General features: G+C 42.0%; 1 protein-coding gene across 1 annotated transcript in view; it reads right to left on the bottom strand.

The window, feature by feature from the left end:
- The window catches only part of CSMD1 (CUB and Sushi multiple domains 1), a gene marked incomplete at its 3' end in the record, with an annotated part of 1,744,596 nt that overhangs the window by 45,543 nt on the left and 1,681,506 nt on the right, over positions 1 to 17,547 (bottom strand). Inside the window, exon 52 of the mRNA XM_082863948.1 lies at positions 12,073 to 12,246. Coding sequence (XP_082720074.1) covers positions 12,073 to 12,246 — 174 coding nt within the window. The remainder of the gene's footprint in view (positions 1 to 12,072; positions 12,247 to 17,547) is intronic.

The raw sequence follows: 17,547 nt of genomic DNA, 5'->3' as shown, positions 1-17,547 counted from the left end.
TGCAGGGATGCAGCCACTTCCGAGGCGAGAAGGAAATGACGTAATTTCTAGAAGCACACACCAAAATAACACACTCCAATCCTCAAAGAGAGTGTGGGCCACCTGATTCCTGGCTGTTACTCTAGAGAATGTCAAGCATTTGGGGGGTATCCTGAACCTGATCAGCACTCCAAGAGGAGGGACCCGGGCTCAGGGTAACCAAGATGCTGGAAAGGGTACATTGTGACAGAAAGTCCCCCTCCCTCTCCGTGATCTGCACAGCCTCACTCTTGACTTGGACAAACACGACTGGCTAGACTCACTTTTAAACCTCAATCATATTGTTTTCATCTAAGTTTTCAGTAGGAGCACATGCTTCAAGGCCGCACTCTCTGTTGAAAGCCGGCAAATAAGCACTCCTCACGGCAAGGAGATATCTGTGCACCCCAGACACCAGAAGGCAAGGCTGACAGGCTTGTGTGGAAACAAAGGCTTCCAACAGCAACTCTTCTCTGACACGTGGACGCTTCAGTTCTGGGAGGAACTGGCCTTAAAGACCTAAAGAAAATCAGGGATGTCTTTCAAAAACACTCCCTTTCAGCTCAGTGCCTGAAGGAAGAATTGACAGCCTCACCTCAAACTTCACTTCCTATTTTAAGTACATGTGGATGATGTCACTTCTGGATCTGAAGCTGGTAGAGAACAATCTGTTTGTCACTCGTATAACTTTCCAGCCCTCAGGTGAGTTCCTCTTTAAAACATTCAAAGCCTTAGACCAATTATGTGCTATTCACAAATACAGAATATTTCACTTACAGCATTTAACCAAAATTTCAACAGTACCATGTCGAAATGTTGTAGAAGGGAAAAACTGTATGAGGTGGAATTTGAATTCAATGTACTCCGAGCTCTATTTCAAATTTAAGATTCTGTTATCCTATGATAATACTGGGATATGTCCTTTGTGAATTTTTTTAATGTAGCCCCAGTTTTGTTATAGACACACTATGTAGAAAAAGCATTTCTCTATCTTTGTAACTATGTTCAGATATCTGCTGACCGTCTAACATGTATTAGTCACTCATTAAACATTTGATGAAGTGAATAGAGATAAAGTAACTTCACATTTTCAAAGCATTTCCAAATCCACTGTCTCCTAGGTGGCTTTCCTTTATTGGCAATAATTGAATGCTGACTAGCTGCGGGCCAGCAATGTCCTTGGGGCTGGGGATTCAAGGAAGAATAAGATACAATCATAAAAGAGACGGGAGGTCTGACACAGAAAGTGCCCCAGAGTGTTTGCCCCTAAAGAGGTGAGGATCAGGGGAACTTCCCTGGTGGTCCAGGGGGTTAAGAATCTGCCTTGCAACACAGGCGACACCAGTTCAATCCCGGGTTAGGGAACTAAGATCCCACGTGCCCCAGGGCAACTAAGCCCTCGTGCCACAGCTAGAGAGAAGCCCACTGTAATGAAGGGCCCTAAGACCCAACTCAGCCAAAATAAATAAATAAATAAACATTGTTAAAAATAAATAAATAAAAAGTACATTAAAACTAAAAAGAGGTGAGGAGTAGTGAGGGACATGTAGCCCAGCTGGGCATCAGACACCCTGAAAGAGGCAACATTTAAGGCCTGAAGGGTGCACGTTTGTTAGCCAGGTGAAGGTGAGAGAATGGTCCCTGAATTGAGAACTTTTATTTATTTTTAGAGTCTCAGTTAAAATGAAGACTATGGAGCTATTGGACCAAACTATGCATTTCCCAGAAGGGCACCCATTTTACCCTCTTCAGTTTATGACCTTACATATTTCATGTCCTACATCTCCATAATTTTGGGTGCATTAAATTATTACTATTCCACTGAGTATAAAAAGCAGTAAAGAAGGATAAGTAACTCTATTAACTGGATAAAAAAAAAAAGAATTGGGATGAGGGCAGCCCTGCACATTTCAAAACAAAATATCAACTAAATAAAATAATGTGATTATCCAGTAGATCCGACACTGTGATGCCAGGTCCCTAGGTTTTGTGTTTGTGCTTTTGTTTGCTTGTTTCTTTTTCATTAGCATTTGGCTTCAGCTTAAACAAAGATCACTAAATGTTTTTTACAGGCAATTCTGTAGCCAGTGTCATCACACCTAGGAAATCAAGGAAGCCGAATTTCCTGACAAATGGCTCCATTAAAGTGCGGACAGAAAATCTAAGTGGAAAGCATGTGGCCTATTTTATTTTTACATCAATCCTACTCGTGAATTTAATAATCTGCCACTAATCAGAGCCTGAGCGCTCTGGCTAGCAAGGAGCTAAAGAATTAGGTAGAATGCCGCAAAACTGTAACTGCATATGATATTTAATTCAATGGACAGATTGATTGATAGATACAGAGATATATCCTAAAGGAACTGCTGAATTTTCTTTTAGTTAAGTGTGAATAACCAATTCTACTACTTCCACATTCCTAGAACTTTACATTTTAATTCTCCATTTTCTCCCTGCTGAAGACAGGCATTATATGGAACGGGTAATTCTCCAACTGCTTAAAATTGTTCTTGAGAGAATCAGCAGCAGAATCAAGAATTCCATGCTGGGATGGGTATTTTCCAGTTCTAGTCAGGTGACTCTCTTTGTTTCACACACTATATCGTTAAAAACTATCATTCAAATTGGCCTGTTAAGACGAAGTGAACAATGGAATTGGAATTCCATGGAATTTCAGAAAAATTGAGATTTCATACCTGTGAGTGGGTCACAAGAGTCTGCAGGTTTCACCTCATTTGCAAAATGACTCCTCTGTGAAAATCACTGGCCTTTAAATTTATGCTACTTTAGATATAACGAAAGCTGTGTTGTTTTTATTTACTATATTTTAGTTATTATGCTTTAGTTAGATGTCCCAAATAGAAAAGAGAATCTCTTTTAACGGTCTTTCTCGAAAACTGAGTTAGGAGGAATAAAATCTACCAAACTTCGCTAAAACACAGAGTGGCGGCCAGGTTGAATGAATGCCAGTCGCCTCTCACAGGGAGAAGTTGCCTTGGGGCTGCCATGAGCCAGACCCAGGGAGAAAGAGGGATGGGCAAGGGGATTCTCAGTTTCCTCCTGGGTTGAGGGTTTCCCACAAACTCATCCCGCGTGGGAACTGGAGAAGGCAGACGGCGGCCCAGCCGTGTGGGAGCCCAGCTCATGGTCTCAAGCACAGAGAAGCCGCCAGCCCACGGCCCTCACATCACACAGCCTGGGCCAGCACACGGGCCAGGGGGACCGGCACTTCCCGCGAGTAACGCGTTTATCCCCCAGGGCAGGGCCTCAGCAGGACCAGCCTCTCCAAGCAGTGGTCCTAGAACGTTATTGTCCAGAGTGTACACACAGTTGTTTTAGTGTGTGTCGTACAACGATTCTGAGTAGCAGAGTGAATATTCTGAAAACTGCGCCCTGGATGAATGGAATCCCTTGCGCCCTCTGTCCCCATACCTGCCATTGCATCCCTGCTGTCTGGGAGTCACGTGCACGTACACTGTAGAGATGGAGTCCCACCCATGGGCAGGGTTTTGCAGCAGCTAGCTGAGCTCTCTGGACTGCGCATCACTGTTTCTGATGCTGCACTGATCACGGTCTGCAACCTGACAAACCGCACTGACTTTCAGTGGTGACTTTGCTGAGTGACAGACACAGAGTGTCAGATGTCAGCTGTGCCTAACCTCACAACAAAGGCAGAGTCTGAATGCTTCTTTCAAATATTGAATACTTTCAGGGAACGTGTGTTAGAGTCTCTTACAATTACCTAGACTCGTGCAATTTCAGAAGTGAATTCTGTGATTTGGGAATTTAATACAGTTCCACTGGTGCCACGGAAACCTGCTCCTCCCGGGGACCTGCTGGGCGCGTGGTTCCCAGGTTACAGGAGTTCCCTGTGCTGGGCATCCTCGCTGCAGGGCCTGTGCGTCAATAGGAACTGAATAGCTGGATCTCTCTCCTGTCCTAAGGCCACACTCTCTCACACTCGCACATACACACAAACACGTCGCCCCCCCCACCCCAGAATTCCCTATTATAAGGTCACCTTCTTTTCACTGTGCCAGTTTGTATCAGTACAAATACTAAACATTGGTTTGGGGATTAAAACTGAATACATTCATACATTTTTAGAAAATCTACAAACCAAATATTCAACCTTCATGTTTGCTTTGTTATTATTGGTACTTATTGCTGAAAATAAAATAATAAGCGTTGAAAGTACGCTGTACCTGCAAGAGAATTAGAAATGCAATCTGCTTCATTCTGCCCATTCCAGTGATAACTCCAGCTTGGGGCTAAAGGCAGGGGTATTTGGCAGTGAATTCTAAAGCCAATAGCAAACACCGCTTGAGTATTAACAAATGGTCACGAAATGTCAGATGGATCAGATCCTCTTATGTACAGGGAACACGTTTAAGAGCATTAAACATCGATGGATGGCATTTAAATCTCCAGATGTGTGCATATTAAAGGAATGCATTTGAGTTCTCACAAAGGAGACTTCTTTTTCTCCACGAGCAATTTTGAGGGGTAATGTTGAGCAACATTGTGGAAGTCCGAGAAAATGTAGTATCGCAGAAAGCACGTGAATCTTGGCAGGGATCGGCCGGTCCGGTGTGATGGGCTGTGCAACACTCTGTGCCCTTAGTAACACCAACGACCAGGGCCCATCCCTTTGCCACAAAATACGTTTGTATCACATCTCTGTTTGACACACCCTAGCCAATGGCCATTACTTTAAACCATATTTGATAAGAAAATTTCAGGCCAGTACCATGGTTTGGGTAGTCTCTGGGGCTTTCAGAAATCTTTAATCTGCCTTTTTATTAATGTAGTCCGTCAATGTACCACACTTTTTACCTCTATCACTTTGCACACACTGCCCTCTTGCATAAAACTTCTTTCACATTCTTGTCTGCCTGTAAGATGTCATATAACTTTACCCAAATCCACCCTGTGTTTGCAGTCTTCACAAACCCTAAAGGAATTACTGCCCATTAATACTCAACGCAAACATCTCCCTTATTGTAGGGTTCCCTGCGGAAGGAGACTCTATCTCCAGTACCATCTGTTTACAATACCTACATGGTGAGGGTTGTTTTGATTTGAATTCAGCAGATAGAAATAGAATTTCTCCTACCTATTTATCTCCACTCTGAGACTGTGAGTTCTAAGAGCAGTGTCATGGCCTCTGCACCAGCATTAGCCCCTGCCTGATCTAGAGGGGGTGTTCGTGAAAGGACGTGAATTCTTTCCACGATCACATTGCCATATTAGCACCGTCCCTCAGCATCATGTGACCACAGAAAGCCTCAGCCTGGGATGTGCTTGGTTCAGGCGAACCATCAGGACCTCCTGCCTCACAGCTCTGCACCTGTGCAGCTGCTGTCTGTTCTGTGGCTCTCATTTCTGGGATGACCCTAGTCCATTTCTGTGTGTTGGAGTCCCCTGTTCATCAAAGTGGCTCCCTCCCTGGGTATGGGGAGGACTTTGCGTGGCCCTCTCTCCTGACATTCATCAATCTCAACTTTTTATTAAAGATACTTGGTTTTTATCTTATTTATTCCTTTGATGATAATTTCCTTACAAGAAAAAAGAACCACCTCCTATTTACCTTTACATCCTGTGCAATATTTCTTGAGGAATTGAATGAAAATCACTAGATAATATTCAGAAATAGAGACAGAAGCACTTGTGGCTGGGAGGAATATTGTGACATTTATCTGCGAGCCACTGATAATGTAGGTGTAAAACGGGAAGATTAGCACTGAGTGTTTCCACATATTTTACCTTCCCTGACTACCATACAGCCTAAGTTTTATACTGCAGATCACTTTTGTACCAAGATCAAGGAGGGAGGGGTTAATCTTTCTGCTCTAATATCCTTTTGCTGCAATATAAGCATTGTCATAATCACTTGTTTTATTAAAAATTTGTACGTGGATCTATCATCAAATACAAGGCATTTGAATACTTTCCAGTTTTATTCCCTAACAACTATGAAAAAACATGGTCTCATGATATTTTGAATCATGTCATTTAGCTATTTTAGCCACATGAATGTGTCACCATGATATCATATTTACAAAAGAATTCGTCTCCTCATAGGTCATTATAGCAAATGCAAACTTACTTCAGATAATAGCAAAATAATCTAATGAAAAAAAGATAATGTTCTTTAGGTGGGAAATGTCTCAATCTATCACTGACGTCTTGAGTAAACAGATTAAAGAGGTAACAGAGGGAAAGACATGATGGGTTATTATGTGTTGAAAAAGTCTAAATGATATAAATGGTATTAAAAGATTAATGTAGCTTTCTATGATAGGAGACCTGGATTACAAATGTACAACCTCGTGTAGTCGGTGTGCTCTGTGTCGGGATCAGTGCAAACTACCACAGGGAAGATAAACAGAAGAAAATAATTAAGGGAGCATGGGGACAGTAAAACTTCCCTGATGGACTGTAAGTTACCTGATATGCAGATACGGGGTGAGCCTTCTCAGTGCTTAACTCTCCAGCCCAGGGAGGTCTGTAGCATCGCACAGCACAGATGGTAAATCAGAACAAGTCCGGGGCAATTCACAGCACCCTGGGAGAGCCCAGTTGTACAGCAGGGATGATGGCGTTGATTAAGTGCGGGCTAACCCTTATAAAAATGTACTCTGATACACATAATGTATCACTTTGCCTAAATTTTAGGTATAATTATATTTGCACACAGGGTTGCCCAGCTTTCCTTATTCTATCTTTTCTCAAAGGTTCTAGCTTAGAATTCAGACTAGGTACCTGCAAACACAGCAAAGATTAGGTTCTCAAATGTTAGACAAAGAAAATCACCCGTCATCTCCTTAAACCCAGCTCTCCTACCGTTACCAATCACAAGACTCTCACTGTGGCAGCGTCTGTGCATACGCTTGGCCATTTTCGCTGCAATGATCATCAAGGAATCCGGCGTATTCTTCCCTGACGGAAACCACTGGAAATAACCATCGTACCACCACTAGAAATAAGCGATCCCTGCTCCCCATGAAATAGAAGGAAAATCTCAGGCAAAAGCGTTTTTGTTCCAAGATACCTCACGCACAACTTGAAAAATGTTTTTGCCAAAGTATTTTGCATTGTGATGGAGAAAGCATGGTGGGTGTAGGATTAATAAAGCTGAGTCTAATGGAACGCCAGACAAAACCCTGCCAGGTGGCCAACCACCTTCTACAGGAAGTCTTCACTGCATTTCTGGACAGATCCCACATGTTAAAAAATAAATAAGGGAAAATATTTCTTATATTGGGTCTGAAAACGATTTTTCTGTACATAGCATCTGCTATTTCAAACCAATGAATGGAGCTGTTTCACCAATGTCATTAGCAATCCTGGTCCTTGCCCTTGGCAGATGTGTTTAATTAATTTTATTTTTGTTTCTTTTTCTTTTCTTCTTTCTCCCACCAACTATTTTAAATATTTGAAAATAGATATTAATTACTTCCTAACTTTTCTCTCAGCAAAACTTAGGATCACAAGTTTTCCAAACATTCCTCCAGTGTCATGGTTACCAGATCCTTCACCACACACACATTTCAATTCCTCAAGAGCCCATGTAAACTGTCTCACAGAACTGAAATGATCACCCCAGATATGGCCACCCAGGCTCACGGAACAAGATGGAGACTAGTCACAAAACAATATCAGTGTCAGAGGCATCTCTTCGCACAAACGAGCCTTCCATTGTCCAAAACACCCAGTCCTTCTGTGTGTGCTATGATTTCATAATTTTCTCCTCACCATGTACATTGAGTTATTTTGTTTTTTACTTTGAGTAAAATTTTACACTATTTCCATTATTTTCCTACGTCTAATGAAATCTGTTTGGCCTACCATTCGATTTGAAGATTCCCTGAATCTGTCATCACATATTTATTCTCACTCTTTCAGCTAGCAGTGTTATGCCCTCATCCAGGAGCTAAATAAATGTTTTGGAAAGGACTAGAGTGAGGAGAGAGAAACAAACACCTGGAAACCTCCTTCCCAAATCACAGCAATCCACTGAACATCATTCATGTACCGTCCCTCAGGCAATCTTCTTTTTTTTTTTTTGCGGTACGCGGGCCTCTCACTGTTGTGGCCGCTCCCGTTGCGGAGCACAGGCTCCGGACGCGCAGGCTCAGCGGCCATGGCTCATGGGCCCAGCCGCTCCGCGGCATGTGGGATCTTCCCGGACCGGGGCACGAACCTGCGTCCCCTGCATCGGCAGGCGGACTCCCAACCACTGTGCCCCCAGGGAAGCCCTAGAGTACTTCCTTTTAATGACATCCCACAGGAGCCAATGACTCGGCCAACTTCTCCCTGGTACCCGAAGCTTGCTTGGATGGGACTCTCCTGGCCAGGAGACTCAACTGTACTTGAAACTCTCAAGTTCTCTTTGATGGACTCCTTCTCTTTCTTGGGGTTCCAGTGTCTGATATAAAAGATTCTCTAACCTTCATATTCACATCATAATTCTTCTTTACAGAAAAGACAGCATAAGGAGGAAGCTGAGCCCTTCTGCTTTCTTTCATCCACTTCCTTTAACACCCACTCTGATGAGTGAACTTGGGTTTTATTTCAAACGTCACTTATGCATGGGCCTTACATTTCATGGTCCTGAATACTGCTGTTGTTCCCAGCTCGTGGCATATCTGTCCTTCAGGACATGGCCCTTCAAGTGTACTTCATTCTCTTAACTGGATTCATTGTAGACATCTGGTGTAACTGTCTCTGTTTCCTTGGGTAATTTCCCATTTCCTCCACATTGGGGTGATTTGTTTCTTAAAGTCAGAGTTTTGGGGGTTGTTTTGGTTTTTGAGGGTCCTGCCTCTTCTCTGTTAGAGTTGAAGTCATGGGATCATATAGACTATTTTTGCAAAGTATATGAATTTCTGGCAAGTATCCCTAGCGATTACCTCCTTCGTCACTGTGAGTCATTTTCCTTCCATGACTATATAGTTTATCCTCACAGGGTCCGCGTGAGCCTGAAGGTTACCCAAGGTCATTTAGCTTGGTAGAAACCCAGACTTTTAAGACATTCAAAACCATGGAAACATACAAAGGAATAATTCAAATGACAAGAAATGGAAAGAAAATAATAGTGGGATTGGTAAGCAAGAGGCCCAGGAACCATGCAGGATGGAGAACAAAATCACCCATGAAGAGCCACTTAGGTACTAAACACCCTCTTGGTGCAGGTGCCTTGGGGTGGGGAGTAGTCTAGCACGAAGGCTCATTTCTCCTCAGTTAACCACAAATTTCTCTTCATTGGTCAGAATTAGCATAGTAGTATTAACGGCCTCTTTTATTGTATCTCTTTTTTTGAGAGCTACATATATTGGTGAAGTAGTATAAAACTTAAAAAACTACTTATATAAAAAAGACAACAACTACTTATATACCCTAATGTTAAGAAGCCTGTGTTCTATGGTCAAATTGCTTAGGTTTAATGCTGTTTTTGATGCATATTATTGGCTTTGCAACGTTGGGCAAATTTCTAAGCTCTAAGTTTTGTTTCTTATCTGTAAGTAGGAGTACCGAGCACTTACAATATGCCTAATGAGAGTTCAATAAGATAAAACTCAAAATGCACATTTTCAGTCATCAATAAATAACACCATTCAAATTACTATATCCAAACAGGGCATCTTGTTAATGTTTGGATTATGGAGGAATCCAGCATCTACTCTGTCAGGTATCTGTGCCAGATTTAGGATCACAGCCCCTCTTCCCTTTCCCCTTCTGAGCATTTTATAATCTTCTCCAGCACAGACATCGCCTCTGTTCTCCACCTGCTGGCTCTTCTCCCCACATTCTCTGCTGTGTCTCGCACAGCATTCTGGGTCCTGTGGCCATATATTCCTGCTGGGTCACACTACATTAGCTACCCAACAGCCACCGATGTTTCAGGAAGAGAGCTATCCTTCACTGCCATATGCTGTGTATTACGGATTTTACCCCTTCAAGTCTCAGTGGTAGCTGGGAGACTATGTTTACAAACTTTTAAAATCTTTAAACTAAATTTATTACACATTCTTTACTCATTGGTTTATAAACATGTGGCTACGCATCATTTCTCACCCTTTTCTAATTGTGTCTTTTTTCTTTTAAATACTTCATGCCTTTCCAGTTGTATTATTCTTTATATGCCGTGTCCAAGTTCTACAACACTAATGTTTTATACATTATAATCTGGACATTTTTCTTCCTCTTTATTTTCAGTTTAAATTCCTTCTGAGCACTCCCTCTTCCAAAAAGTGTCTAAGCCATATTGCATACCACCGAGGCCATGACTTTGAGCTTCTCCATCCAGCCAACTATTCAATATGCATTTCGTCCTTTCTACTTCAAAGTCCTAACCTTCGGTCAGAAGAATGCCACACAACAGGTAAAGGTTTATTTGCAATCAGTAAGGCTTGAGCTGGTCCCATGATTCAACAGTTACATAAACTAAACTTGACACTTAAAGCCCCTGAGGCTACCACTGCCCTACCTTCATCCCATAAGGCAATAATCAAATGTAAATTGCTATTACTTTCCATCTTACAATTCATAGCGGAGATGCAATTTCTTAGATCACCTAATCCCCTTCGAAGGCACCAAGTTCCACTGCAGTTGACGGAGAAAACCTACCCCAACTGCAGCTGCCTTACGGAGAGCACTACTCAGTGGCCGGTCTCACAAGAACACTTAGGAAAGCTCAGAAAATCCCAGAAGCACTCGGCTGGAAACTACAGCGACTACACTCAGCAGGAATATACACACGCACAGTATTCGAGCAGCACTGATCTAAGTCTTGTACTTATCTGAAGGAAGTCACTTCATGGATAAGCCTGAAAACCTCCTTCTTTCGTCAGTTGCATTTTTCTGGGACTGCTACTTTACTTTCATCCTCAAATTCTCCCGAGTGTTTCTTCAAATTCTCTCCAGTGAAAAGAACAGATTATTACTATTTAAAATTTACTGGTCCTGGCTTAGTTCCTAAAGCGAGCCTAGCCCACAGAGGTTCAGAAGCTTAAACCTTCCAGCTTCTACTGCTTTGGAGTGATTACAAAATTACTGAGATCACAGAGAGAGTTCTAAAGGACTAAAGGCAGTTTACATATTTTGCAAATTACTTGGAGATCTAAAAGGAGCATTAGAAATCACTGCGCTCTAAGCTGCTTATTCAACAATTTTCATAGACTTATTCAGAAGATTTTTCCATGGAAAATTTTTCAGCCCAATTTTTAAAAAAATTGTCATGCAGAAAATGTTAATCCTTGGGAAAAAGAAGACCAAGTTGCTATGAACACTTTCAATTTTAAATAATTCGTTGTCCTTATATTGACGGACATTAATATCACATTAACTTATTAACATACTTTTTAAAAAATTTTAAAAGGTAACAAAATGTATGATAATTTTGAAGTTTATTTTTGTGCATTCTAAAATCATGATGGCATTTGAGTGTAGTGACATGCTCAGCAGTCTATAAAATAGTCTTTGTGTCACTTAAGGCAACATGTGACCTGCATTTATTGCTCAGATTTTTTAAAAAATCCCTTTAGATACTTAAAGAAGAAGTCATATTGTAAAGTGCAGCATTAAAAACCCAGGTAGGGGGACTTCCCTGGTGGCGCAGTGGTTGAGAATCTGCCTGCTAATGCAGGAGACACGGGTTCGAGCCCTGGTCTGGGAGGATCCCACATGCCGCAGAGCAACTAGGCCCGTGAGCCACAACTACTGAGCCTGTGCATCTGGAGCCTGTGCTCCGCAACAAGAGAGGCCGCGATAGTGAGAGGCTCGCGCACCGCGATGAAGAGTGGCCCCCGCTTGCCACAACTAGAGAAAGCCCTCGCACAGAAACGAAGACCCAACACAGCAAAAATAAATAAATTAATTAATAAACTCCTACCCCCAATATCCTCTTAAGAAGAAAAGGAAAAACCCAGGTAGGATTTAGTAACGCTCCGTCAGAGCATTTATGGCAAACAGTGCCATGCTTTACCCTGCCATCCTCTATTTTTAAGGTTTATTTGAGTTAAACAAGTGCCCGATGATGGATTAATTTACCCAGACAGCGAGTCTCGGGGCCGCTCCACAGCCCATTGGCCAAGCATTCTCTGACGTGAGAACCCACAAGTGTGTAGCCTGTGTTACACGTGAATATGGCTGTGGCACCATACACTGTCATTGTTCCAATCTTGTTCCCATTGGGGGGAAAGGACAGGCTTCCACACGAGATCACTAGAAGGAAAACAAAAACAGAGTGAATATTATTTCAGGTCTGCAGACTGCTCTTTTGTTTAAAAACGACAAAATCTTCAGTCTTCATTTTCATTAAGAACACGGGCAGGGGTGTCATCTAAGGGTGAGATAGACACACCACCTAGGAAGCTTAATTTTTCTTCTCTTATATCCTTGAAATGAAAACTTGAAGGTTTAGGGTGGAATCCAAAACATCCCTTCCTTTACCCACTGCTATTTTTTTCATCCTCACAGGTAGCTAAACTTTTCTTGAGTAAACACACAGTATACAAACATATTCACACACGAGCAAATCAGTCAAATGAGTTGGCTTTCTGTCCTCTTTTCGGCCTACACCAATCACAAGAATCACATCATAGTTACCAGACACCTATGTGTGTGTAGCAGGAATTAAGAAATGTGGGTGGTCTTTCCCAAAGTCATCAGCTGGTACAAAGTCATCAGCAGTGAGGAATTAAACCCGGGATGCCCACTGCAGCAGAAGGACTGAGTTCATTTTTTCTTTTGTTTACTTGCATAAGTTGTTGGGATCATGAACTCCATAAAAATGCTGACTATATAGGACATGTGCAAACTTTCTGAAAATTAAAAAAAAATAAAATCTAGACCTTAAGTGATTATAGATGTAGGTACCCAGTTCACACGTGTGTCCAGCATTACTGACCGTGACCACTTACACCCACACGATAACTCCAGCTGGGGAGATGAATGCAATGGTCACTTTCATTATAGATACTTGTTATACCACCTGACTCCCTGCACTCTCCAAATCCACAAGTTTGAGCACAAAGAAATCAGTAGAATCTCAGGGGAGGAGGAAATCATAAAGTCATCAAGGCCAACTGCTCATCAGAGGCTGAAATGTGTTTTAACAGGTGAGAATGGAAGTGTTTGAAAAGCTCTTCTAAGAAGAGTGATACAGACTTCCTGATGTACTGAGTGAGTTCTTATGTGTAAATGGCTTAGGGCAAAGCTGCCATGTAGCTAAAAATTACTGAGCGCTTATTAACAGTAAACTGATAGGAGGCAGTGCAAAGTCATGATTAAGAACACAGATCCTGGCTTCAGGCTACCCAGCCAGGTTCTGCTCAGCTTTGCCAGTTCCTAGCTCGGTGGCGCCGGCCACCTTCGCTAAGTCTCCCAGTCCTCCTGGTTCATCTCCTAAAGGTTAATACCAGCACCTGCCAGGTAGGGCTGTGCAGCAGATTCAAAGACAGGACTGTGGGAGCACCTAAAGCAATGCCTTGCACCTGACCAGGGCTGGGTCCTGGTTCGCTAACAGTGAAGCCCATCTCAGGACCTATTCAGGGAACTGAATCCAAAGTCTGAAGACCTTTACTGGTAATTCAAGTGAAGAAAATTTTATCATTTAGACCAGTCTTTTGAATTAAGCTGATTTTACTCCAAGACACGTAATCCTGGTTCCATTTCAGACGGACAGACAGACACAGCCAGGAAATGTGTGTTCTAGGGGCACTGCTCACCAAAAATTTGGGAAGTTCAGCTCTAGCGTATGTCATGATCAGAACATTATTGTTGTTGAAGGAACCATGAGGATTTCTTAGTTTGCAGGATTGTTAAACTCTTACAGGGTCATATCTTATGCATTTAGTGATACTGCTAACATGTTTGCTCTACCAAATGTCAATGGATTTGAGTCGGATTTAGCTTTTTTTACAATTAGTTATGAACTTTTCATTAAGCCTCTTCTCAAACATAGTATGAACTTCACCCTGAGCTATGATATTTAAAGATCCACTTGTAGCCATTCAGGATCATTGGACCGTGTTTTGAAACCTCAGCTTTTAGTAGGAAGTGTGAAATAGCAGTGAGGTCTGAGCACACCTCCTCTCGGAGGTCTTGACACACCGTTAATGGTGGACTAGCAGAAAGGCTGACTCTCTCCTATTCTTTTAGCCTCTGTTCAAAATATCCTGGTGACGGAACTATTTTAGGCTTGTCCGCTACTAACGTTCACTAGACTATAAAGAAGAACTAATGGAACAAATATTAGCTTTTCAGCAGCTGGATAATGGGGTCTCGGTCGTAGAGATTTGATTGGCAGTAAACCCAACATGTTAATGAGGTAGGCAGCACCCATCTGAAAAGCTCCCCTAATTGAAAGGGAAACCCCTCTCCCCTAAAAAACAAACAAACAAAAACCTGTGTCAAACATCCAAGGGAAAGCTTTATTTCCGTGTTCTTTTCTCCCATCAAGTTTTCAAGAATAAAGTCAATAAGTTTGCTGTTTTCTCTTCTGTTAAATATATATTCATACGCACAGTCAACTGTCTCCTCTGAATTCTCAGTGTGTCTTGCACAGAGGATGTGTGTCTTGGGCAGAGGATGCTCAGCTGAAGACACTCAGAGTGCCCCCAGCTCTGCCCAATTTCCTGTTGATACTGTAGTATTTTCTCATTATTATTGTGGATTCTAAGCTTTGCTTCACCCCCCTGAAAAGCCTCTTTCCTTCAATTCTACAGTTACAGTCATGTTGAAATCCTCTACTTTGAAAAAGAAATCATATTGAGACAGTTCATTTCTCAAACCTGTGAAGTGAACAGGATTATGGATGTTATTGTCAGCAATACAGATATTATTTGTGAATGTGACAAATAAATAAGGTCAAAAGTAGGTAATTTCAAACATGTTCTTCCTGGAAAAAACCTTGTGAATATGCAGTTGGACAGGAGCAGCAAATACATGACATGACACACATGTGAATGGGGCAGTGCTGCCAATCGTGAAGAAAAGGTTCAGAGGACATATGATAGCTATTTTTAAGTATGTGAAGGCATGCCATGTAGACCAGAATCTGGAATTGGATTAGTAGGCCGAGACAGAGTGCCAAGATACATGGATCAAGCCAGAAAGAAGGCCTCACTCACAGTGAAAATGTCCATGTGAAATCATTGTCCCTGGGGTAGTTAGTGTCACATGAGTTATTTAATGCAGGCTGGACACTTACTTGTGAGTATATTATCAAGAAAATTCACATTTAGGTCATTCTAAGTGATGAGCAGTGTCCACACCAACACAGAATGGAATAAGAATGTCCACTCCGTGGTCTCCTATGATACAGATGAAATGTGTAGTCTGAAGGATAAATACTGCAATGATATTGTATGATCAATCCAGGCAGATCCCCAATTATCAATACAAAGAGAAGGTCATCAAAGACCAGCCTGCCGACTTCACAGCTTGACCCAGGTCTAACTTAAGAGAACTCTGAACTAAGCAGTTAGAAAAGAGGTACAGGTCAGAATTCAGACAATGTTCTTTGGATATCTATAATACAGCAAAATTCCAATGTGGCTCTCTAGGTCCGTGTGTATAACATTTTAAATGCAAAGATGATTTCTTTTGGATTCATGAATTTCTGTGATAAACATTTTCCTTAATTTTTAAAGCAGTAAGTCAAAAAATAAATACACACAACAAGAAAATTGCAACAGGCTCCAGCTTTTACACAGTCCTCGTGTTAGGGGGTTATATGGGCATCCCCAGACATGGAATTTTAATTTTGCTTTCTTGTTTCTTGAGGGATAACCATTGATAGTCATTCCTCCTCAAAGATGGGTGACTGCCGAGCTAACAGTTTCAAAGTGAGACTAAGGTCTCCTGTCCTCTTCACCCCTGGATACCTGGGCTCTGTCTATGGACATGGTGGAATATCCTAGAGTCAGAATAACACAAACTCTTCAAGAAGTGGCGACTATCCCAGCTGACTTCATAGTTGTTATGGATACGCTTAGAAGGTGGTCAAAGGTCATCTCTTCATCTGGAGCTAACTGGACAAGCAGAGTGGGAGCTCCTAACATTTCCAGCCCCTAAGCAGGTAGGTAACCCAAACAGTTAGATCCAGGAGATCCTGTGGACTGGGCCATTCTTAGATAAAACATAGGCAAACAACAAAATAAATAAAAATACAGCTCCTTAGCTGTAACAATGATTTGGATGACAATACCTTTGAAGACTCTACTGGTTCAGTTCCAATAAAATGTAGACCTGGTGTTTATTCTGTGAAAAAGCTACCACAGAGTGGCAGATTGGGCTCACAAAAATGTGCTCCTTATGCACTTAAGGACTGAGTCTCCAAGTCACATCTTGAGCTTCCTGGTGGGGACAGATGTGGGAAGGAGCGAGCTCACTAATTCAGACTCTAACACGGAGAAATTCAGTACCAATTCAGTGACCAGACAACAGTCAAACCAGGACACTTTGGGGAATGATTTGGGAACCATTAATAAGTAAGCTTCAGGCAGAGCTGTCCAGGGCCTGGGGGTGCTGCCCACCTGGATTATGAGCTCGCAGAGGTCCTGACCCTTCCTGATTCGCCTTTGTGATGCTGGTGAAGAGCTTTAGTGGGAGCTGCATTACCGTTTGTTCCATTAAAAATGGAATTAGAATGATTATCACAGACAGTGAAGCATTATTTCTTTTGTCCTTTTTCCATTTTTCTTCTGGTTTATTCTTACTAAGCTGTGTATTTTATAAATATGACACTAGGCTAACTGCTTGTTTTTGTGCATGATAATTTCCTGTGAACAATCCCACTAAAGATTGTATATTAAATATGTCTGAATCAAACAGTGCTCTGAACAGTGCTAATATCGTTATATTTTTCTATTTATTCATATTTATTATGAAACCCACTCAGAGGCTTAACTGCTTATCTTGTACCTACGAGAATAATAATCTCCCTTTTCAAGACAGTCATTATTTGAGAACACAATATCCTTAGCATAAATACATGCATTCCCAAGATCCTAATTAAAAGGTCTGAATAGTCAGTGCATGGAATAAGATTGATCTTTTAAAATACAGGCCTGGATTTGTTTTTGAGCTGATTTGAAATATCGAGTATTCTAATATTTCAACATTTGTAAAATATGATTGTCAACAAGAAAAAGACAGCATTTAACACTTAATGCAGCGGTCATATATTTAAGTACGTCAGATAAAAATACACGTTCATGGGCTTCCCTGGTGGCGCAGTGGTTGGGAGTCTGCCTGCCGATGCAGGGGACACGGGTTCATGCCCCGGTCCAGGAAGATCCCACATGCCGCGGAGCGGCTGGGCCCGTGAGCCATGGCCGCTGAGCCTGCGCGTCTGGAGCCTGTGCTCCGCAACGGCAGAGGCCACAACAGTGAGAGGCCCGCGTACCGGAAAAAATATATATATATACACGTTCATTGTTGTAATGAAAAGAAATGCCACCGGGTTACACTGTTTATCTATAGGACAATAGATTACAGTCCCTTAAAAGGTGGATGTCA

This window comes from Leucopleurus acutus, assembly GCF_964270905.1.
Source record: "Leucopleurus acutus genome assembly, chromosome: 21".
Lineage (NCBI taxonomy): Eukaryota > Metazoa > Chordata > Mammalia > Artiodactyla > Delphinidae > Leucopleurus > Leucopleurus acutus.
This window is presented reverse-complemented; position numbering and strand designations above follow the sequence as displayed.